At 44.6% G+C, this 20,451-nt stretch overlaps 1 protein-coding gene across 1 annotated transcript; it reads left to right on the forward strand.

The window, feature by feature from the left end:
* Positions 1-1,455: 1,455 nt before the first annotated feature.
* LOC115146818 (sodium-dependent phosphate transport protein 2A-like) lies at positions 1,456-16,948 on the forward strand. The gene is given in 14 exon segments (XM_029688834.2): positions 1,456-1,583; positions 2,233-2,318; positions 2,320-2,393; positions 2,603-2,668; positions 2,671-2,748; positions 2,928-3,071; positions 3,649-3,760; positions 3,884-4,079; positions 4,536-4,631; positions 4,732-4,852; positions 5,050-5,217; positions 8,693-8,809; positions 14,355-14,479; positions 14,733-16,948. Coding segments are annotated over 13 exon segments (2,190 nt in total). The 5' UTR covers positions 1,456-1,583; positions 2,233-2,265; the 3' UTR covers positions 15,573-16,948.
* Positions 16,949-20,451: the final 3,503 nt, after the last annotated feature.

Here is a 20,451-nt window from a genome sequence, read left to right on the forward strand (position 1 = left end):
CCAATCAAAGCTACTATAGATATAACGTGATTTAACTTCATTTTATCTGTGGCCAATATCCTTGAGCCTTCTTGGGTGGGTACTTCTAATTTAACTCTATGGCAGCACCCAAGGGAATTACATTTTTAGATCTACCGTTAGATTTTGCGCTGACGTGGTGTCCCCATGAGTGACAGAACACTGAGCCAATCACGGCACAACTAGAGAACATTACCAACCCCTACTCGCCGGCTGCCCCACCACCACAGAAAGCACTGAGCTAGGCTGCATTATACTCAAGAAAGCAAAAAAGAGACCAAGTTGGTATGCAGCTTTATTAACTCAATGATGATGATTATTATAATTGTTTACATTGTTTGCAAACTGATATGTGACATGTATTAACGCCAAAATAACATGCAAAACCTGCCCTGATTGACAGGTCGCCACTGAAAAGGAGGTTAACCGATTCAAAGGAAGTCACACAAATAAGGAATATTATAATAATAAATAAGAATACAACACAGCACATGATAGGATACATATTTAAAGCACTTCTGGTTAATATATTCAAATTCAAATTAAGATCCTACATCTCTATATGACTTGTGCATGTGTGCGCGTGTGTTTCCGAGTGTGTGCATGTGTGTGTGTGTGTGTGTATGCGTGTGTGTGCGTATGTGTGTGTGTGTGTGTGTGTGTGTGTGTGTGTGTGTGTATGTGTGTGTGTGTGTGTGTGTGTGTGTGTATGTGTGTGTGTGTGTGTGTGTGTGTGTGTGTGTGTGTGTATGTGTGTGTGTGTGTGTGTGTGTGTGTGTGTGTGTGTGTGTGTGTGTGTATGCGTGTGTATGCGTGTGTGTGTGTATGTGTGTGTATGTGTGTGTGTGTGTGTGTGTGTGTATGCGTGTGTATGCGTGTGTGTGTGTATGCGTGTGTGTGTGTGTGTGTGTGTGTGTGTGTGCGTGTGTGTGTGTGTGTGTGTGTGTGTGTGTGTGTAATCAATGATGTCTTTTACATGGCATATATCTCTGTGTGTAAAATCATCATATTTATCTGTGGGACAGAAATCGGACGTTTCTGTCCAGGAAGCAGAGTCATCATTCACAGCCGGGGATATGACATCATTCACCAACAACCGTTTCTGTCCCTAGCGACCACACAAGTAGTGGGCAGCCAGCTCCACAGAGAGCAACGTTTGCCTGCTTCTCTAGGTCTCACCACAGGGTGTCACCCTCTGCATTCTGTTCCAACACTGAAAAAGACTGAGTAATGCTGAAATAATGCTCCCCATCTCTTTCCTTTTGAAAGTTGTAGCCTTTAGGCATTTGCCACATAATCAGTGAACTCTCTCTTCATATTGAGTATTATTTAACCACCTGGAACACATTCAATGTTTTGTGGTTAAACACGTGAGGTGCTACTTTTAGACTTTGCACCTCAGACTCAGGAAGAGACTAGGTCTTTCTCCTTAACACATTGTCAAACGAGGAGTATACTGTCTTTGCACCTCAGACTCAGGAGGAGACTAGGTCTTTCTCCTTAACACATTGTCAAACGAGGAGTATACTGTCATTGTTTGGTGGTAAAGTGTTGGGCATAAGACGGTAAGACAAGTCTATCTAATAGCTGTCACTAATCTAATCGATGTTTTCATGACCAAATGATTTTGTCTCTCTCTCTGTGGCCCCTGTTAACATTATCCATTGTTTGGGATGTGAGCTAGCATGTGCTATCTAGATATGTATTTTTAATCAAAGGGATTAGAGAGCTTTCGACTGGCATTGGAGATCTTTTTGCACCCACAGATGTAAAGACTGAATTATTGAAGTGGAAGACTACTGGCTTGATATTCAGCCTCCTCAGCAGCCCCAGAGACAGTGAAAACAGGATCTAAACCTTTCATCTACCACCAGGCTTTATAGTGCCGCTATGCTTTGCAGAAACAGCGTTTTGAGCTGTATTTTAAAAGCTGTAGATCCACAAAGTGCACACTACGATACAAAAATCTACACCCTTTAAATGAACAAATAAATAAATCAAGAATGAATGCAATATTGGCAACTTTATACAAAATAATATTTATATCTTTAAAGTCTTATTTCACCTGACCTCAGTCAACTGATCCAACTGGCTTATTGTCATATTCCTAAGGTTCTGTGGGGTCCATTCTTTAGAACAATTGCTTGCCGAAGCAGTAATTTGACTTTACTGTGGTCACTAATGTCATTTCTATATTACTTCAACTGGACATAGACTCCTCTACAATAGGATGTGTTCCATGACAGCATGACCCTCCGGGACTCATTATGTGCTCTGGTGAAGAGGAAATACCTGGGACAAGTCACACCTGGACGGAGACATACTTCCCGACCCCCCAAAAACCTGGCCTGAATCCCCACTCATAAAAGCACATGGTAAGTGGAGGAGAGGATTGACACACTCAGGAATGGAATATAGTGTGACTGATTTACCTGCAACACTCCAGGCATAATGTTGAAAAGTAAACCATTTCATTCAGAATGTTTTGTTTTCATGCATGGTTATCTATTAACCAACTGATAGTTCATCTCACTATGACAACAGCTTATCTGAGATGCCGGGAACTTGTTATTTTAACCTGCAGATATTGCTTCGTCAATGTCCCAGACTCAGGCAGAGAGAATGAGATCAGTTTTCATCAACGTCTCCAAGATCCCCTGCTCCTCCTCTTCCTGTACATGTTCGTCTGCTCGTTGGATGTCCTGAGTTCTGCCTTCCAGTTAGCAGGAGGTATCCTTCCTCAGGTTCATTCAGGTTCATCCATCCTAGTCCATTAATGTATGACTACTCTCCCCTCAATCTCTGACTACATGAGACAAAACTTTATAGATTGGCATAAAAAAATCACAATCATTAGCCTTACCCCACAGCTGTAAATGTAAGAGGTGTGTTCCCCACTGGGTGGACAGGTAAGGTGGCTGGGGACATCTTCAACGACAACGCTATACTGTCCAACCCGGTGGCAGGGCTGGTGGTGGGCATCCTGGTGACGGTTCTGGTCCAGAGCTCCTCTACCTCCACCTCCATTGTCGTCAGCCTCGTCTCCTCGGGCCGTAAGTCACACACACGCACGCACGCACGCACGCACACACACACACACACACACACAAAACCTCTACTGTACTGCATTATACTACACAATAGGTCTGGATTACTGGAGGAACAACTGCAATAGAAGATGAAAGGTGTTTCTTGACACGTTGCCTCAATACAAGATGAAAGGTATTTATTGACATGTTGCCTCAATACAAGATGAAAGGTATTTATTGACATGTTGCCTCAATACAAGATGAAATCTATTTATTGACATGTTGCCTCAATACAAGATGAAATCTATTTATTGACATGTTGCCTCAATACAAGATGAAAGGTATTTATTGACATGTTGCCTCAATACAAGATGAAAGGTATTTATTGACATGTTGCCTCAATACAAGATGAAATCTATTTATTGACATGTTGCCTCAATACAAGATGAAAGGTATTTATTGACATGTTGCCTCAATACAAGATGAAATCTATTTATTGACATGTTGCCTCAATACAAGATGAAATAGTATTTCTATAAAAAAGATTGACTTTGTAATATAGATGAGTAGTGGTTTATTGTTTTACTCCTTGCTTGTGCAGTACTCAATGTGAGGTCTGCCATCCCAATCCTCATGGGATCCAATATTGGGACGTCCGTCACCAACACCATCGTTGCTCTGATGCAGGCTGGAGAGAGGGATGAGTTTGAACGGTAAGAAATGGCTGTGTATCCTCCTCTCCTGTAATTCCTAAGGATTTAAACAAACCCTATACCAAGTGTCGCCACAGTTTGGCATCATGCATGATTTATAATAACATGGCCTGTTCATTACAGGGCATTTGCTGGAGCGACGGTGCATGACTGTTTTAACTGGCTGTCAGTGCTGGTGCTACTGCCCCTGGAGGCAACCACAGGCCTGCTGAGAAGACTGTCTCAGGCTGTAGTCGACACCTTCCACATCAGCTCTGGAGATAAGGCCCCAGAGATGCTCAAGGTCATGACTGAACCACTCACCAAACTCATCATTCAGGTACTGAACCAATCACCAGACTCATCATTCAGGTACTGAACCACTCACCAGACTCATCATTCAGTTACTGAACCACTCACCAAACTCATCATTCACGTACTGAACCAATCACTAGACACATCATTCAGTTACTGAACCACTCACCAAACTCATCATTCAGGTACTGAACCACTCACCAGACTCATCATTCAGGTACTGAACAACTCACCAGACTCATCATTCAGGTACTGAACCACTCACAAAACTCATCATTCAGGCACTGAACCACTCACCAAACTCATCATAAAAGGTACTGTCTGGGTTGGAAAAAATGTGTAGGTCTGCACTGTGTGGCTTTGGTCAAACATGAGTCACATGTCCAGGAATGTAGAAAGTCTTATGAGCTTGTCTTTGGATTATTCATCCTTCCTTTGATCACCTCGCGATATCATGTTTTATTCCCGTTTATCCTTACAGTTGGACAAGTCTGTCATCACAGGCATCGCCATGGGAGATGAGGCCATGAGTAACAGGAGTCTGGTGAGGGTATGGTGTAAGAATCACATCCTAACGGTAAGACCAAATGCCACAGGCCTCTCTTGATATGCAAAATATCTGGAGTCACTGGTTTGGTGGTTTCAAAGACAGATGTTTCTCTCTCATCCCCCTGCAGTCCTCTGTGAATGTTTCTGTTGGTGATTCCTTCAACTGTACATCAGTACAACCCTGCTGGCAAAGCAATGCAACAACCTGGACAACACAGAACATGACTCTGCTTGTAAATATAGAAAAATGTAAATCAATGTAATTTTAATTATTGGAATTGAGCGAGTGTCAAAGTACTGTCACAGGGAAGTACGTGACAGTCATACTGCTTCTGCTACAGTCCTGGGCCTGCGGGCCCTAGTTGGACCCGTAGTGGGGCCTTAGTGACAGATCATCTTGACAGATAAAAAGAAAGACTGACCCAGTCCTCTGTTGATGTCCATAGGCAGCCATCTGTTTGTGGACTCGTGGTTGTCCGACCTGGCGGTAGGCCTCATTCTGCTCGCCTGCTCTCTTCTGCTCCTGTGCACCTGTTTGTTGCTGCTGGTCAAGCTGCTCAATTCCCTGCTCCAAGGCCAGGTGGCGAAGGCCATCCAGAGGATCATCAACACAGGTGGGTGTAATATAAATGTGACTGGAAGATTGAGATCAGAAAACATAGTTCTGATTTATTTTTTTCCTCCCTGTTGTGTATGATTGCAACTAATATCTATTTGAGGTGGTGTCCATAGGCTCTGCATAGCTTATTAGAGGTGGTGTCCATAGGCTCTGCATAGCTTATTAGAGGTGGTGTCCATAGGCTCTGCATAGCTTATTAGAGGTGATGCCCATAGGCTCTGCATAGCTTATTAGAGGTGGGACCCATAGGCTCTGCATAGCTTATTAGAGGTGATGCCCATAGGCTCTGCATAGCTTATTAGAGGTGGGACCCATAGGCTCTGCATAGCTTATTAGAGGTGGGGCCCATAGGCTCTGCATAGCTTATTAGAGGTGGGACCCATAGGCTCTGCATAGCTTATTAGAGGTGGGACCCATAGGCTCTGCATAGCTTATTAGAGGTGGGACCCATAGGCTCTGCATAGCTTATTAGAGGTGGGACCCATAGGCTCTGCATAGCTTATTAGAGGTGGGGCCCATAGGCTCTGCATAGCTTATTAGAGGTGGTGTCCATAGGCTCTGCATAGCTTATTAGAGGTGGGACCCATAGGCTCTGCATAGCTTATTAGAGGTGGGACCCATAGGCTCTGCATAGCTTATTAGAGGTGGGACCCATAGGCTCTGCATAGCTTATTAGAGGTGGGACCCATAGGCTCTGCATAGCTTATTAGAGGTGGGGCCCATAGGCTCTGCATAGCTTATTAGAGGTGGGGCCCATAGGCTCTGCATAGCTTATTAGAGGTGGGACCCATAGGCTCTGCATAGCTTATTAGAGGTGGTGTCCATAGGCTCTGCATAGCTTATTAGAGGTGGGACCCATAGGCTCTGCATAGCTTATTAGAGGTGGGACCCATAGGCTCTGCATAGCTTATTAGAGGTGGGGACCCATAGGCTCTGCATAGCTTATTAGAGGTGGGAGCCATAGGCTCTGCATAGCTTATTAGAGGTGGGACCCATAGGCTCTGCATAGCTTATTTGAGGTGGGGCCCATAGGCTCTGCATAGGAGGTGGGACCCATAGGCTCTGCATAGCTTATTAGAGGTGGGACCCATAGGCTCTGCATAGCTTATTAGAGGTGGGACCCATAGGCTCTGCATAGCTTATTAGAGGTGGGACCCATAGGCTCTGCATAGCTTGGGACCATTAGCTTAGGTGGGACCCATAGGCTCTGCATAGCTTATTAGAGGTGGGACCCATAGGCTCTGCATAGCTTATTAGAGGTGGGACCCATAGGCTCTGCATAGCTTATTAGAGGTGGGACCCATAGGCTCTGCATAGCTTATTAGAGGTGGGACCCATAGGCTCTGCATAGCTTATTAGAGGTGGGACCCATAGGCTCTGCATAGCTTATTAGAGGTGGGGCCCATAGGCTCTGCATAGCTTATTAGAGGTGGGGCCCATAAGCTCTGCATAGCTTATTTGAGGTGGGGCCCATTATAGGCTCTGCATAGCTTATTTGAGGGGGTGTCCATAGGCTCTGCATAGCTTATTAGAGGTGATGCCCATAGGCTCTGCACAGCTTATTAGAGGTGGGGCCCATTATAGGCTCTGCATAGCTTATTTGAGGTGGGGCCCATAGGCTCTGCATAGCTTATTAGAGGTGATGCCCATAGGCTCTGCATAGCTTATTAGAGGTGGGGCCCATAGGCTCTGCATAGCTTATTAGAGGTGGGGCCCATAGGCTCTGCATAGCTTATTAGAGGTGGGGCCCATAGGCTCTGCATAGCTTATTAGAGGTGGGGCCCATAAGCTCTGCATAGCTTATTTGAGGTGGGGCCCATTATAGGCTCTGCATAGCTTATTTGAGGGGGTGTCCATAGGCTCTGCATAGCTTATTAGAGGTGATGCCCATAGGCTCTGCACAGCCAGATTAGAGGTGGGGCCCATTATAGGCTCTGCATAGCTTATTTGAGGTGGGGCCCATAGGCTCTGCATAGCTTATTAGAGGTGATGCCCATAGGCTCTGCATAGCTTATTAGAGGTGGGGCCCATAGGCTCTGCATAGCTTATTAGAGGTGGGGCCCATAGGCTCTGCATAGCTTATTAGAGGTGGGACCCATAGGCTCTGCATAGCTTATTAGAGGTGGGACCCATAGGCTCTGCATAGCTTATTAGAGGTGCGGCCCATTATAGGCTCTGCATAGCTTATTAGAGGTGGGGCCCATAGGCTCTGCATAGCTTATTAGAGGTGGGGCCCATAGGCTCTGCATAGCTTATTTGAGGTGGGGCCCATTATAGGCTCTGCAAAGCTTATTTGAGGGGGTGTCCATAGGCTCTGCATAGCTTATTAGAGGTGATGCCCATAGGCTCTGCACAGATTTTACATAAGCACTACGCAGCCATTTAGTAAGCATAGATACACTTCGGTTGTGTGAGGAAAACAAAGCTGTAATTAAACACAGAGGTAGATTACGCAGTCAGTAAAATATTTTATTTTTCATTTTTTTATTTCACTTTATTTAACCAGGTAGGCTAGTTGAGAACAAGTTATCATTTACAACTACGACCTGGCCAAGATAAAGCAAAGCAGTGCAACACAAACAATAACATAGAGTTACACATGGAGTAAACAAACATACAGTCAATAATACAATAGAAAAAAATCTATATACAATGTGTGCAAAAAAGGTAGGATAAGGGATGCAGGGCAATAAATAGGCCATAGTGGCGAAGTAATTACAATATAGCAATTAAAACACTGGAATGTTAGATGTGCAGAAGATGAGTGTGCAAGTAGAGATACCGGGGTGCAAAGGAGCAAAATAAATCAAATAAATAACAGTATGGGGATGAGGTAGTTGGATGGGTTATTTACAGAAGACCTATGTACAGGTGCAGTGATCTGTGAGTTGCACTGACAACTGGTGCTTAAAGCTAGTGAGGGAGATATGAGGCTCCAGCTTCAGTGATTTTTGCTCTTGCAGTTCCTTCCAATCATTGACAGCAGAGAACTGGAAGGAATGGCAGCCAAAGTAGGAATTGGCTTTGGGAGTGACCAGTGAAATATACCTGCTGGAGCATGTGCTGTGGGGTGGGTGCTGCTATGGTGACCATTGAGCTGAGATAAGGAGGGGCTTTACCTAGCAAAGACTTGTAGATGACCTGGAGCCAGTGGGTTTGGCGACGAATATGAAGCGAGGGCCAGCCAACGAGAGCATACAGGTCACAGTGGTGGGTAGTATATGGGGCTTTGGTGACAAAACAGATGGCACTGTGATAGACTGCATCCAATTTGCTGAGTAGAGTGTTGGAGGCTATTTTGTAAATGACATCGCCGAAGTTAAGGATCGGTAGGATAGTCAGTTTTACGAGGGTATGTTTGGCAGCATAAAATAACAATCCCAGCATCTGACATATTTCTCTTGAAAGCTCTTTACTGAAACTCCACAAACTGTAAATAATATGAATCTCCCCTCTCTCCCCTCCCCCAGACTTCCCCTACCCGTTTGGCTGGCTGGCAGGTTACCTGGCCATCCTAGTGGGGGCTGGCATGACCTTTGTGGTTCAGAGCAGCTCAGTGTTCACCTCTGCCATCACTCCTCTCATAGGTGAGTGTTACGAATACTATTTACCATGCAGATCACTTTGTAAGTTCTGGGCTCATAGGAGTGCTGATCTAGGACCAGATTCAAAGTCATTTACCGGTACCTACAAAGCAGATCATTGTTTTTATTTAGGTCATACAGTGCCTTTAGAAAGCATTCAGACCCTTTGACTTTTTACACATGTTGTTATGTTACAGCCTAATTCTAAAATGGATTACATTTTTTTAAAATCCTCAGCAAACTATACACAATATCCCATAATGAAAACAGGTTTTACATTTCTTTTGCACATTAAATAAAAATAAAAACCCTTTGATATAAGACTCGAAATTGTCAGGTGCATCCTGTTTCCATTGATCATCCTTGAGATGTTTCTACAACTTGATTGGAGTCCACCTGTGGTAAATTAAATTGGTTGGACATGATTTGGAAAGGCATACACCTGTCTATTTAAGGTCCCACAGTTGACAGTGTATGTCAGAGAATAAAACAATCCATGAGTATCATGTTTCAGGTAAGACCCAAATGCAGACTGTGTTGAAGTAACAAATGTTATTGCAGCAACAGGGGCAAGCTCACGACAGGTCAAGGCAGGAAGGGGTCGATAATCCAGAGGAGAGGGCAACGGTACAGGACGGCATTCAGGCTTAGGGTCAGGGCAGGGCAGAGAGGTCAGGCAGGTGGGCTCAGAGTCAGGACAGGCAAGGGTCAAAACCAGGAGGGCAAGAAACAAAGAGACAGGGGAAAAGCAGGAGCTGAGACAACACACATGTTGACTTGACAAACAAGACAAACTGGCAACAGACAAAAAGAGAACACAGGTAATACAGTTGAAATAGGAAGTTTACACTTAGTTTGGAGATATTAGAACTCGTTTTTCAACCACTCCACACATTTCTTGTTAACAAACTATAGTTTTGGCAAGTCGGTTAGGACATCTACTTTGTGCATGACACAAGTCATTTTTCAAGTAATTGTTGACAGACAGAACATTTCGCTTATAATTCACTGTATCACAATTCCAGTGGGTCAGAAGTTTACATACACTATGTTGACTGTGCCTTTAAACACCTTGGAAAATTCCAGAAAATGATGTCATGGCTTTAGAAGCTTCTGATAGGCTAATTGACATCATTTGAGTCAATTGGAGGTGTACCTGTGGATGTATTTCAAGGCCTACCTTCAAACTCAGTGCCTCTTTGCTTGACATCATGGGAAAGTCAAAAGAAATCCAGACAAATTAGCCAATACCTCAGATTTTTTTTTGGAGAGCCCAAGTCTGGTTCATCCTTGGGAGTAATTTCCAAACGCATGAAGGTATCACACTCATCTGTACAAACAATAGTACGCACGTATAAACACCATGGGAGCACGCAGCCGCCATACCGCTCAGTAAGGAGACGGTATGTCTCCTAGAGATGAACGTAATTTGGTGCGAACAGTGCAAATCAATCTCAGAACAACAGCAAAGGCCCTTGTGAAGATGCTGGAGGAAACAGGTACAAAGTATCTATATCCACAGTAAAATGAGTCCTATATCGACATAACCTGAAAGGCTGCTCAGCAAGGAAGAAGCCACTGCTCCAAAACCGCCATAAAAAGCCAGACTACGGTTTGCAACTGCACATGGGGACAAAGATCATACTTTTTGGAGAAATGTCCTTTGGTCTGATGAAACAAAAATAGAAAAGTTTTTGGCCATAATGACCATCATTATGTTTGGAGGAAATAGGGGGAGGCTTGCAAGCTGAAGAACAACATCCCAACCGTGAAGCACGGGGGTGGCAGCATCATGCTGTGGGGGTGCTTTGCTGCAGGAGGGACTGATGCACTTCACAAAATAGATGGCATCATGAGGAAGGAAAATGATGTGGATATATTGAAGCAACATCTCTAGACATCAGTCAGGAAGTTGAAGTTTGGTCGCAACCCCAAGCATACTTCCAAAGTTGTACTTAAGAGAGGGACATTTTACTGGGATTAAATGTCAGGAATTGTGAAAAACTGAGTTTAAATGTATTTTGCTAAGGTGTATGTCAACTTCCAACTTCAACTCTAAGTACCCAGGGGATAATAGGGAATATGGGTGACACCTGGAGGGTGGTGGATACAATTACAAGGACAGGTGAAACCGATCAGGTCGTGACAATGAGATTGAAGGAATAGTCCGTACAGCTCTGAGACAGGATTGTGTTGAGGCAAAGACCTGGGGAAGGGTGCCACAAATATTCTGCAGTGTTGAAGGTCCCCAAGAACACAGTGGCCTCCATCATTCTTAAATTGAAGAAGTTTGGAACCATCAAGACTCTGCCTAGAGCTGGCTGCTGGGCCAAACTGAGCAATCGGGGGAGTAAGGGCCTTGGCCCGGAGGTGAACAAGAACCTGATGGTCACTCTGACAGAGCTCCAGAGTTACTCTGTGGAGTTGGGACAACCATCTCTGCAGCACTCTACCAATCAGGCCCTTGTGGTTGAGTGGCTAGACGGAAGCCACTCCTCACTAAAAGGCACATGACATCCCGCTTGGAATTTGCCAAAAGGCACCTATAGTCTCTCAGACCATGAGAAACGAGATTCTCTGGTCTGATGAAACCAAGATTGAACTCTTTGGCCTGAATGGCAAACGTCACATCTGGAGTAAACCTGGCACCATCCTTTCGGCAAAGCATTTGTGGTGGCAGCATCATGCTGTGGGGATGTATTCCAGAGGCAGGGACTGGGAGACTAGTCAGGATCGAGGGAAAGATGAACGGAGCAAAGTACAGAGATCCTTGATGAAAACCTGCTCCAGAGCGTTCAGGACCTCAGACTGGGGCGAAGGTTCACCCTCCAACAGGACAACGACCCTAACCACACAGCCAAGACAACACAGGAGTGCCCTCTGTGTTGAGTGGTCTCTGAAGGAGTTGGCTCTGAATGTCCTTGAGTGGCCCAGCCAGAGCCCGGACTTGAACTTGATCGAACATCTCTGGAGAAACCTGAAAATAGCTGTGCAGCAACGCGCCCAATCCAACCTGACCGGGCTTGAGAGGATCGGCAGAGAAGAATGAGAGAAACTCCCTCCAAATACAGGTGTGCCAAGCTTGTTGTGTCTTACCCAAGAAGACTTGAGGGTGTAATCGCTGCCAAAAAGTGCTTAAAGAAAGTACAGAGTAAAGGATTCTGAGTACTTATGTAATGGGATCTGTTTTTCCTTTGTCATTATGGGGTATAGTGTGTAGATTGATGAGATTTAAAAAAAATCAAGTTAAGAATAAGGCTGTAACGTAACAAAATATTCATAAGTCAAGGGGTCTGAATTGTTTAGCTCCCAAGCACGGCCCACCTGTAAAACTGTAATAAACTACTACTTCTTTTCCAGGTTTAGAACTTAGAAACAAGGCTGCACGGGATTTCTATTAACGTCACTCCGTGCAGCCAATGGCAATGTTTGCTGTAGGTATAACGCCGGGAGCCGCTTCTGGATTTGACAACTCAACCGCACTTCCACCTCCGACATGTCAAAACAACAGCTAATCAGCTAAACAACAGGAATTGGCTAGAGCGAATCTGATTGAATCCTCTAGAATCAGCCCCCCGTCTATGTAATCTTATTCATTATAATCTAATATACAAAACTGATCCTAGATCAGCACTCCTACTCTGAGACGCTTAAGAATACGGGCCCTGTAATCTTCCAAGCTGAAGGTATTCTGTAGCCAGCTGACCTGAGCAGGAGATCAAATGACTCCTTCCTCTGGTGGTGATAGTGACACATATGAGTTCACGAGGTGGTGGCACTAGTTTCTCTTTAAGCCTTGGTGAGGTATTACTTTTCTCATGAATTTCACTTTTTTTTATGTGGGGGGGCATTAACCCAATTGAATAATGCAGGGCTTGTTTTTGTTCTATTTGTTGATGAAACACTTACAGGAGAAACAAGAGGTTATGTTAACATGAATTAAGTTTGGTTTTGTTTGGGAATTATGTGTGTCTGATGATAGAGCCAGGTGTATTATTTGCTAGAGAGTGGAGGATCCGTTTCATGCTGTCTAATTCCCGGTACTCTCTGGGGGATAGATCTACCTCAGTGTTCTGAGATCAGCAATAATTAACTGCACAGTGGCTGGACTCTCCCACGGAGCATGGGAGTGAGCTGTGGCTCCATGGAATCCTTATTTCTGGGCTGGTTAATCCCCTGGAGTTTAGGATCTGCTGTGCAGGCACGGAGACAGTCTTTCTCACACAGAATAGCTACTGCTATTCAAATGAAATGAAATTCAACTTTTTTTTGTTACATGCGCCGAATACAATGTGTAGACCTTACTGTGAAATGCTTACTTACAAGCCCTTAACCAACAGTGCAGTTCAAGAAGAGTTAAGTAAATATTTACGAAATAAACTAAAGTAAAAAATTATAAAAAGTAACACAATATTCTAACAACAACGAGGCTATATACAGGGGGTACCGGTACAGAGTCAGTGTGCGGGGGTACAGGTTTAAGGTCATTTGTACATGTAGGTAGGGATGAAGTGACTATGCATAGATAATAAACAGCGAGCAGCAGTAGCAACAGTGTACAAGAGGGGTGGGGGGGATTGTTTGGTGTCGATTTTATTAGTTGTTCAGCAGTCTTATGGCTTGGGGGTAGAAGCTGTTGAGGAGCCTCTTGGTCCTAGACTTGGCGCTCCAGTACCGCTTGCCTTGGGGTAGCAGAGAAAACAGTCTAACTTGGGTGACTGGAGTCTCTGACAATTTTATGGCCTTTCCTCTGACACCGCCTATTATATAGGTCCTGGATGGCAGGAAGGTTGGCCCTAGTGATGTACTGGGCCGTTCGCACTACCCTTGGTCAGATGCCGAGCATTTGCCATACCAGGCAGTGATGCAACCGATCAGGATGCTCTCGATGGTGCAGCTGTAGAACCTTTGAGGATCTGGGGACCCATGCCAAGTCTTTTCAGTCTCCTGAGGGGTACAAGGTTTTGTTGTGCCCTCTTCACTACTGTCTTGGTGTTTTTGGACCATGATAGTTCGTTGGTGCTGTGGACACCAAGGAACTTAAGTGTCTACCCGCTCCTCTATAGCCCCGTTGATGATAATGTGGGCCTGTTCGGCCCACCTTTTCCTGTAGTCCACAATCAGCTCCTTTGTCTTGCTCACATGTTGTCCTGGCACCCCACTGCCAGGTCTCTGACCTCCTCCCTATAGGCTGTCTCATCGTTGTCGGTGATCAGGTTGAGGAGCCGCTTGGTACATGTACATGTGGGTGGGGGACACTGTTGTGTCATCAGAAAATGTAATGATGGTGTTGGAGTCGTGTTTGGCCACGCAGTCATTGGTGAACAGGGAGTACAGGAGGGGACTAAGTACACACCCCTGAGGGGCCCCAGTGTTGAGGATCAACTTATCAGACATGTTGTTGCTCCAGCCAGCAGTTCCCTACCTGGAACTAGATAATGCTGTCTCCTCACCAACCATGTGATTCCTCTACTAAATAAAGCTTCAGTCTGTGGAATTGCATCCCCATCACATGGCTCTGTGATGCCATTGTACTTTGTGCTCTCAGGTATTGGTGTTATCAGCATTGAACGTGCCTACCCTTTGACCCTGGGGTCAAACATTGGTACAACCACCACAGCTATCCTGGCAGCATTGGCAAGCCCAGGGGACAAGCTGGCCGCAGCTTTCCAGGTATCTCATCCTTTTACACTGGAACTTTACATTACTGTTTTTGTTATCCTTTCCAATCAATCAATCAATCAATCAAATGTATTTATAAAGCCCTTTTTACATCAGCCGATGTCACAAAATGCTGTACATAAACCCAGCCTAAAAACCCAAACAGTAAGCAATGCAGATGTAGAAGCACGGGGGGCTTGTCTATTTACAGGGTCTTCTGTTCCATCATATCTCTCTCATTACATTACCCTGGTCTGTTCTACAGGTCGCCTTGTGTCATTTCTTCTTCAACATACTGGGCATTCTGCTGTGGTACCCTGTGCCCACCACCCGCCTGCCCATCCGAATGGCCAGGACTCTGGGGCAGTGCACGGCCAAATATCGCTGGTTCGCTGTACTCTACCTGCTTCTGTGCTTCCTGCTCCTGCCCTCGCTTGTCTTCGCCCTCTCCATGGCAGGCTGGCAGATAATGGCTGGGGTGGGCGTGCCCTTCGCTGCGGCCCTCCTCTTGGTGTCTGTGGTGAACATGCTGCAGGTACACAGGCCAGGCTGTCTGCCAGTGCGGCTGCAGAGCTGGGACTTCCTGCCTGTCTGGATGCATTCCCTTCAACCCCTGGATACCCTACTCACCAAGGTGACCCTGTGCTGCACTAAAGGAGCCAGCGAGCCTGGTCTGATACAGTGCTCTATGGACCATGATGGTCCTCAGAAGAGGAGCCACATGGCTTTGGACAACCTTGTTCTGTGTTACATAGACGAGGCCCCCACTGTGGTAATGTCCCAGGGGTCAGACGAAGCCCCCACAGTGGTAATGTCCCAGGGGGCAGACGAAGCCCCCACAGTGGTAATGTCCCAGGGGGCAGACGAAGCCGCCACAGTGTTAATGTCCCAGGGGGCAGACGAAGCCCCCACAGTGGTAATGTCCCAGGGGGCAGACGAAGCCCCCACAGTGGTAATGTCCCAGGGGGCAGACGAAGCCGCCACAGTGGTAATGTCCCAGGGGGCAGACGAAGCCCCCACAGTGGTAATGTCCCAGGGGGCAGACGAAGCCCCCACAGTGGTAATGTCCCAGGGGGTGGACAGGGTCAGGAGCACACGTCTGTAGATCTTATGACACTGGAACAACAGGAAGACAGAGCAGAATATCTTGTGAAAGCAGCATTGTGGACTGCAAGAAATGAGCAGTGATGATCTAATGTAATGGAACAACGAGACTGAAGCAGAAAGCTGTAGGAGCTTATGGTTGCATGAAAACATGACTCCACTCACAGTCAGTTCCTTTATGGATTGCGGAAATCATGCATGATGCCAGCAGCTACAAAACAATGTTTACTGTGGTTGAGTTATGTCATGTACTGTACTTCAAAGCCACGGAATCAATGAGAGTGTATTATTTACTCACAGCAACTCTATTTCCAGACAAATGTTTGGGCCTATCGCCTAAAGGACATATGTATTATATCATAATTTCCCACAATCAGGATAGCCTTTCACTTTCTGTCAAAACAAACACTTCTTCCTCTTTGCTATCAGTCAGGAGAGGTTAGTAAATGTCTGTCTCTCTGCTGAAAATGCAGGAATTCTGATTGAATAGAATGACAAAAACCACTCAGCCAATTAAAAGGCCTTAAAAAAAAGAATACAAGTTATGCATATGAATGGCTGCGTAATTGAAGCTATATAGGAGGGAATGGGCGCCTCCACACGCTAATTATAACGCAGCAGGGCTCTGAATGGTTGATTAAACATCCATTTGGTGGCATAATGGCAAGTGATTTCCCCAGTTTCAATACATTTTAGGCTTAACGTCTCCTCGCTACTCTTTGAACAATTGGTACTTTTAACCACATGCATATTCCAGAGAGTTAAAAATAGATGATTTGATCATTTTGTTCAAAATCACAATTATTGTACATATAGGAGTTTCATATTTGGGATGAGATGGGAAGCAATTGTTATATATGCTAAATGTATCAAGTCAACTGTGTGTAACACAGATAGACATTCATCTGTCTTTTCTGTTTAAAAGACACAGCAGAGCAGGGCTTTTCACCGGCCCAGTTTCTCCAACCGAGCTGAGACAGACAAGACAGTTGCCAGTGTCATGAAACTAGAAGCTAGAATAGAATTGAGTAATAATTCAGAATATACCACATCTAACAGTCGGCAGAAAGGGAGTTTGATATCATCCATAATAACCAAGGACGATAGATGAACAGCCATGAGATGTTTTTATTGCATGAGAAGTTCTTGAGGCAGACCTATTTAAGTGTAGACCACTTTTCTTGTGACAGAGGCCTACAGAGCCTTGCAGTACAGAGCCCTACACTACAGCTTCCAGTGCAGAGCCCTACACTACAGCTTCCAGTGCAGAGCCCTACACTACAGCTTCCAGTACAGAGCCCTACACTACATCTTACAGTACAGAACCCTACACTACAGCTTCCAGTACAGAACCCTACACTACATCTTACAGTACAGAACCCTTTACAATAGTGAACCCTATCTAAATCTACAGAACCCTACATCTTACAGTACAGAACCCTACACTACATCTTACAGTACAGAACCCTACACTACAGCTTCCAGTACAGAGCCCTACACTACATCTTACAGTACAGAGCCCTACACTACATCTTACAGTACAGAACCCTACACTACATCTTACAGTACAGAGCCCTACACTACATCTTACAGTACAGAACCCTACACTACATCTTACAGTACAGAGCCCTACACTACATCTTACAGTACAGAGCCCTACACTACATCTTACAGTACAGAACCCTATACTACAGCTTACAGTACAGAGCCCTACACTACAGCTTCCAGTACAGAGCCCTACACTACAGCTTCCAGTACAGAGCCCTACACTACATCTTACAGTACAGAACCCTACACTACAGCTTCCAGTACAGAGCCCTACACTACAGCTTCCAGTACAGAGCCCTACACTACATCTTACAGTACAGAGCCCTACACATTTACATTTACATTTAAGTCATTTAGCAGACGCTCTTATCCAGAGCGACTTACAAATTGGTGAACCCTACACTACATCTTCCAGTACAGAACCTTAAGACATCCAGTGGAACAGCCACTTTACAATAGTGCATCTAAATCTCAGAACCTTACAGTAAATCTAGTAAGGGGGTGAGAAGGAACCCTTACACTTCTTATCCTATCCTAGGTAACTACATCTTACAGTACAGAGCCCTACACTACATCTTACAGTACAGAACCCTACACTACATCTTACAGTACAGAACCCTACACTACATCTTACAGTACAGAGCCCTACACTACATCTTCCAGTACAGAGCACTACACTACATCTTACAGTACAGAACCCTATACTACAGTTTACGTGAGCAGTTGTGCAACGTATAATTTTTACATGAGTATGTAAAAGATGTACAAGATGTGATATTTAACCCAAATGTAATTTAAGTCTTAATTGCAGTCTTTGCCTTGAATTCTGTGATTTTATTAAATCTGTGCCAAAATTGTGGTAGGAACGTAACATTAAATTAAATGAACGACTTTGTTGATTATTTTTGCTTAATTGAATGCCAATGTCTGTCAGGCTGGTTCTGTTGTTGTCCTGGACGTCTGGGGAGCAGGGTCGCACATACAGGTGAGTTTTATCCACAACGCCTCTGAATAGGAGTTCTGATCTAAGATCAGTTTAGCCTTTTAGATCATAAAGAATATGATTATATGGAAAGGTTGGGGACCTGATCCTAGATCAACACTCCTACTCCGATACGCTTTTTATTATATTTATTCTTTATTTTACTTGGCAAGTCAGTTAAGAAAAAAATGTTATTTACAATGATGGCCTACCCTGGGCCAATCGTGCACCACCCTATGGGACTCCAAATCACAGCTGGATGCGATACAGCCTGGATTTGAACCAGGGACTGTAGTGACACATCTTGCACATAGATACAGTGCCTTAGACCACTGCGCCACTCAGGGGTTTTGTGGATATATACAGGGGATATATTAAATGTGTTATTGTACTTATTCACCATGTCAAATCAAACTTTATTTGTCACATGCGGCGAATACAACAGGTAGACCTTACCGTGAAATGCTTACTTACAAGCCCTTAACCAAACTAAAGTAAATACCAATAACAAGGCTATATACAGGAGGTACCGGTACTGAGTCAATGTGCGGGGGTACAGGTTAGTCTAGGTCATTTGTACATGTAGGGGTAAAGTAAATATGCATAGATATGATTTTACATTTACATTTAAGTCATTTAGCAGACGCTCTTATCCAGAGCGACTCAAACTGTCACATTCCCTTGACATCCAGTGGAACAGTAGTGCATCTAAATCTTTTAAGGGGGTGAGAGGGATTACTTTATCCTATCCTAGGTATATGATTCACATCAGTATGCTGAGGGAGTACACAGAGTACACACAATATATCCTCAAACTGTCACATATCTCTTGAGGAGCTGGTAGTTGTATCATGCACCAATTGAAAAAGGCACGGTTGAGGGATTAGCATCTCAAATTTTGGATTATAGCGAGTTGCAGATTAAGGAATCAAAACACTCCCGCCACTGCTAAGGAATCAAAACACTCCCGCCACTGCTAAGGAATCAAAACACTCCCGCCACTGCTAAGGAATCACTCCCGCCACTGCTAAAATCAAAACACTCCCGCCACTGCTAAGGAATCAAAACACTCCCGCCACTGCTAAGGAATCAAAACACTCCCGCCACTGCTAAGGAATCAAAACACTCCCGCCACTGCTAAGGAATCAAAACACTCCCGCCACTGCTAAGGAATCAAAACACTCCCGCCACTGCTAAGGAATCAAAACACTCACGCCACTGCTAAGGAATCAAAACACTCCCGCCACTGCTAAGGAATCAAAACACTCCCTCCACTGCCTCATCTGCTCACAGCCCAGGGATGTTCTCCTGCCTGCGTCACTGGGCCTCCTTCTGTCACTCACACGTCCTGTCATCAAACCGTCACAGCAGAGGAGGAGGAGATGGGACCTGGGGTCAATGCAGTCAGCTTGGATTAGTTGAAACCGGTTGATTCCTGTGTCAATAGTCATGGGTTTAAATGCCAATATCACAGCAAACTGTAGCAAAAATGACAAAGCGTAGTTTTACACCAAGTGCCGTGATATCGTGCCCTAAAACTCAAACCCACATGCAGACTGGACATTTAAACATGTCGAACAAAACAGCCATCCCACTGGACATGAATCCCACTGGACATGAATCCCACTGGACATGAATCCCACTGGACATGAATCAAGTTGTTTCCACGTAATTTCAACCAAAAAGTAAATGTGATGATATTGAATCAGCATGGAACATTGAATTGAATTTGCAAAAAGTCATCAAAATCAAGGATTTTTTTCCCAAACTTTTAACCTAAATCCAATGTCATTGTGAATTATTTTGTTGATTTCGCGTCAGTTGACAACTCAACCAAATATAAAATTGAAAATAGACTTAAACTGACATTTGTGCCCAGTGGGATTATTCAATTTCCTCTTTACTTAGCCCTTTGCATTCAGTTTCCATTTCAGATGCTCTGACTGTAGAATGCTATTTCAACAGTCATACACTACCTTTTAGCCCTTTTTTGAACTTGGTCTTATCAGTAGGCTTGCTGTTTCTGAGCTTCCATGAGCTCCTCCCCCTCAATCTCCAGGGTGAAGTGTCTAGTACACTCCAACCACCTACACGCAGCAACAACAAGCCCCTCCCTCAGCAACAGGCATTCCAGAACATAACTCTTTCTCACTATGGGGCTTTGAAGTACAATCCAGCCCCTGATAATGTATTGTTTGAGGCTTAATGCCCTCTTATGGAATATATTTTAGTATACTTTGGAACAGCAGATTAACCTGATAGCATTTAAATGTGGGTTGGAAACCTTATATTTGTTGTTTTATATCTTATTACTGTGATTTATGACACACATACTGACAGTAATGTGAGA

The sequence above is a fragment of the Oncorhynchus nerka genome, linkage group LG19 (genome assembly GCF_034236695.1).
Source record: "Oncorhynchus nerka isolate Pitt River linkage group LG19, Oner_Uvic_2.0, whole genome shotgun sequence".
In the NCBI taxonomy this organism is placed as follows: domain Eukaryota; kingdom Metazoa; phylum Chordata; class Actinopteri; order Salmoniformes; family Salmonidae; genus Oncorhynchus; species Oncorhynchus nerka.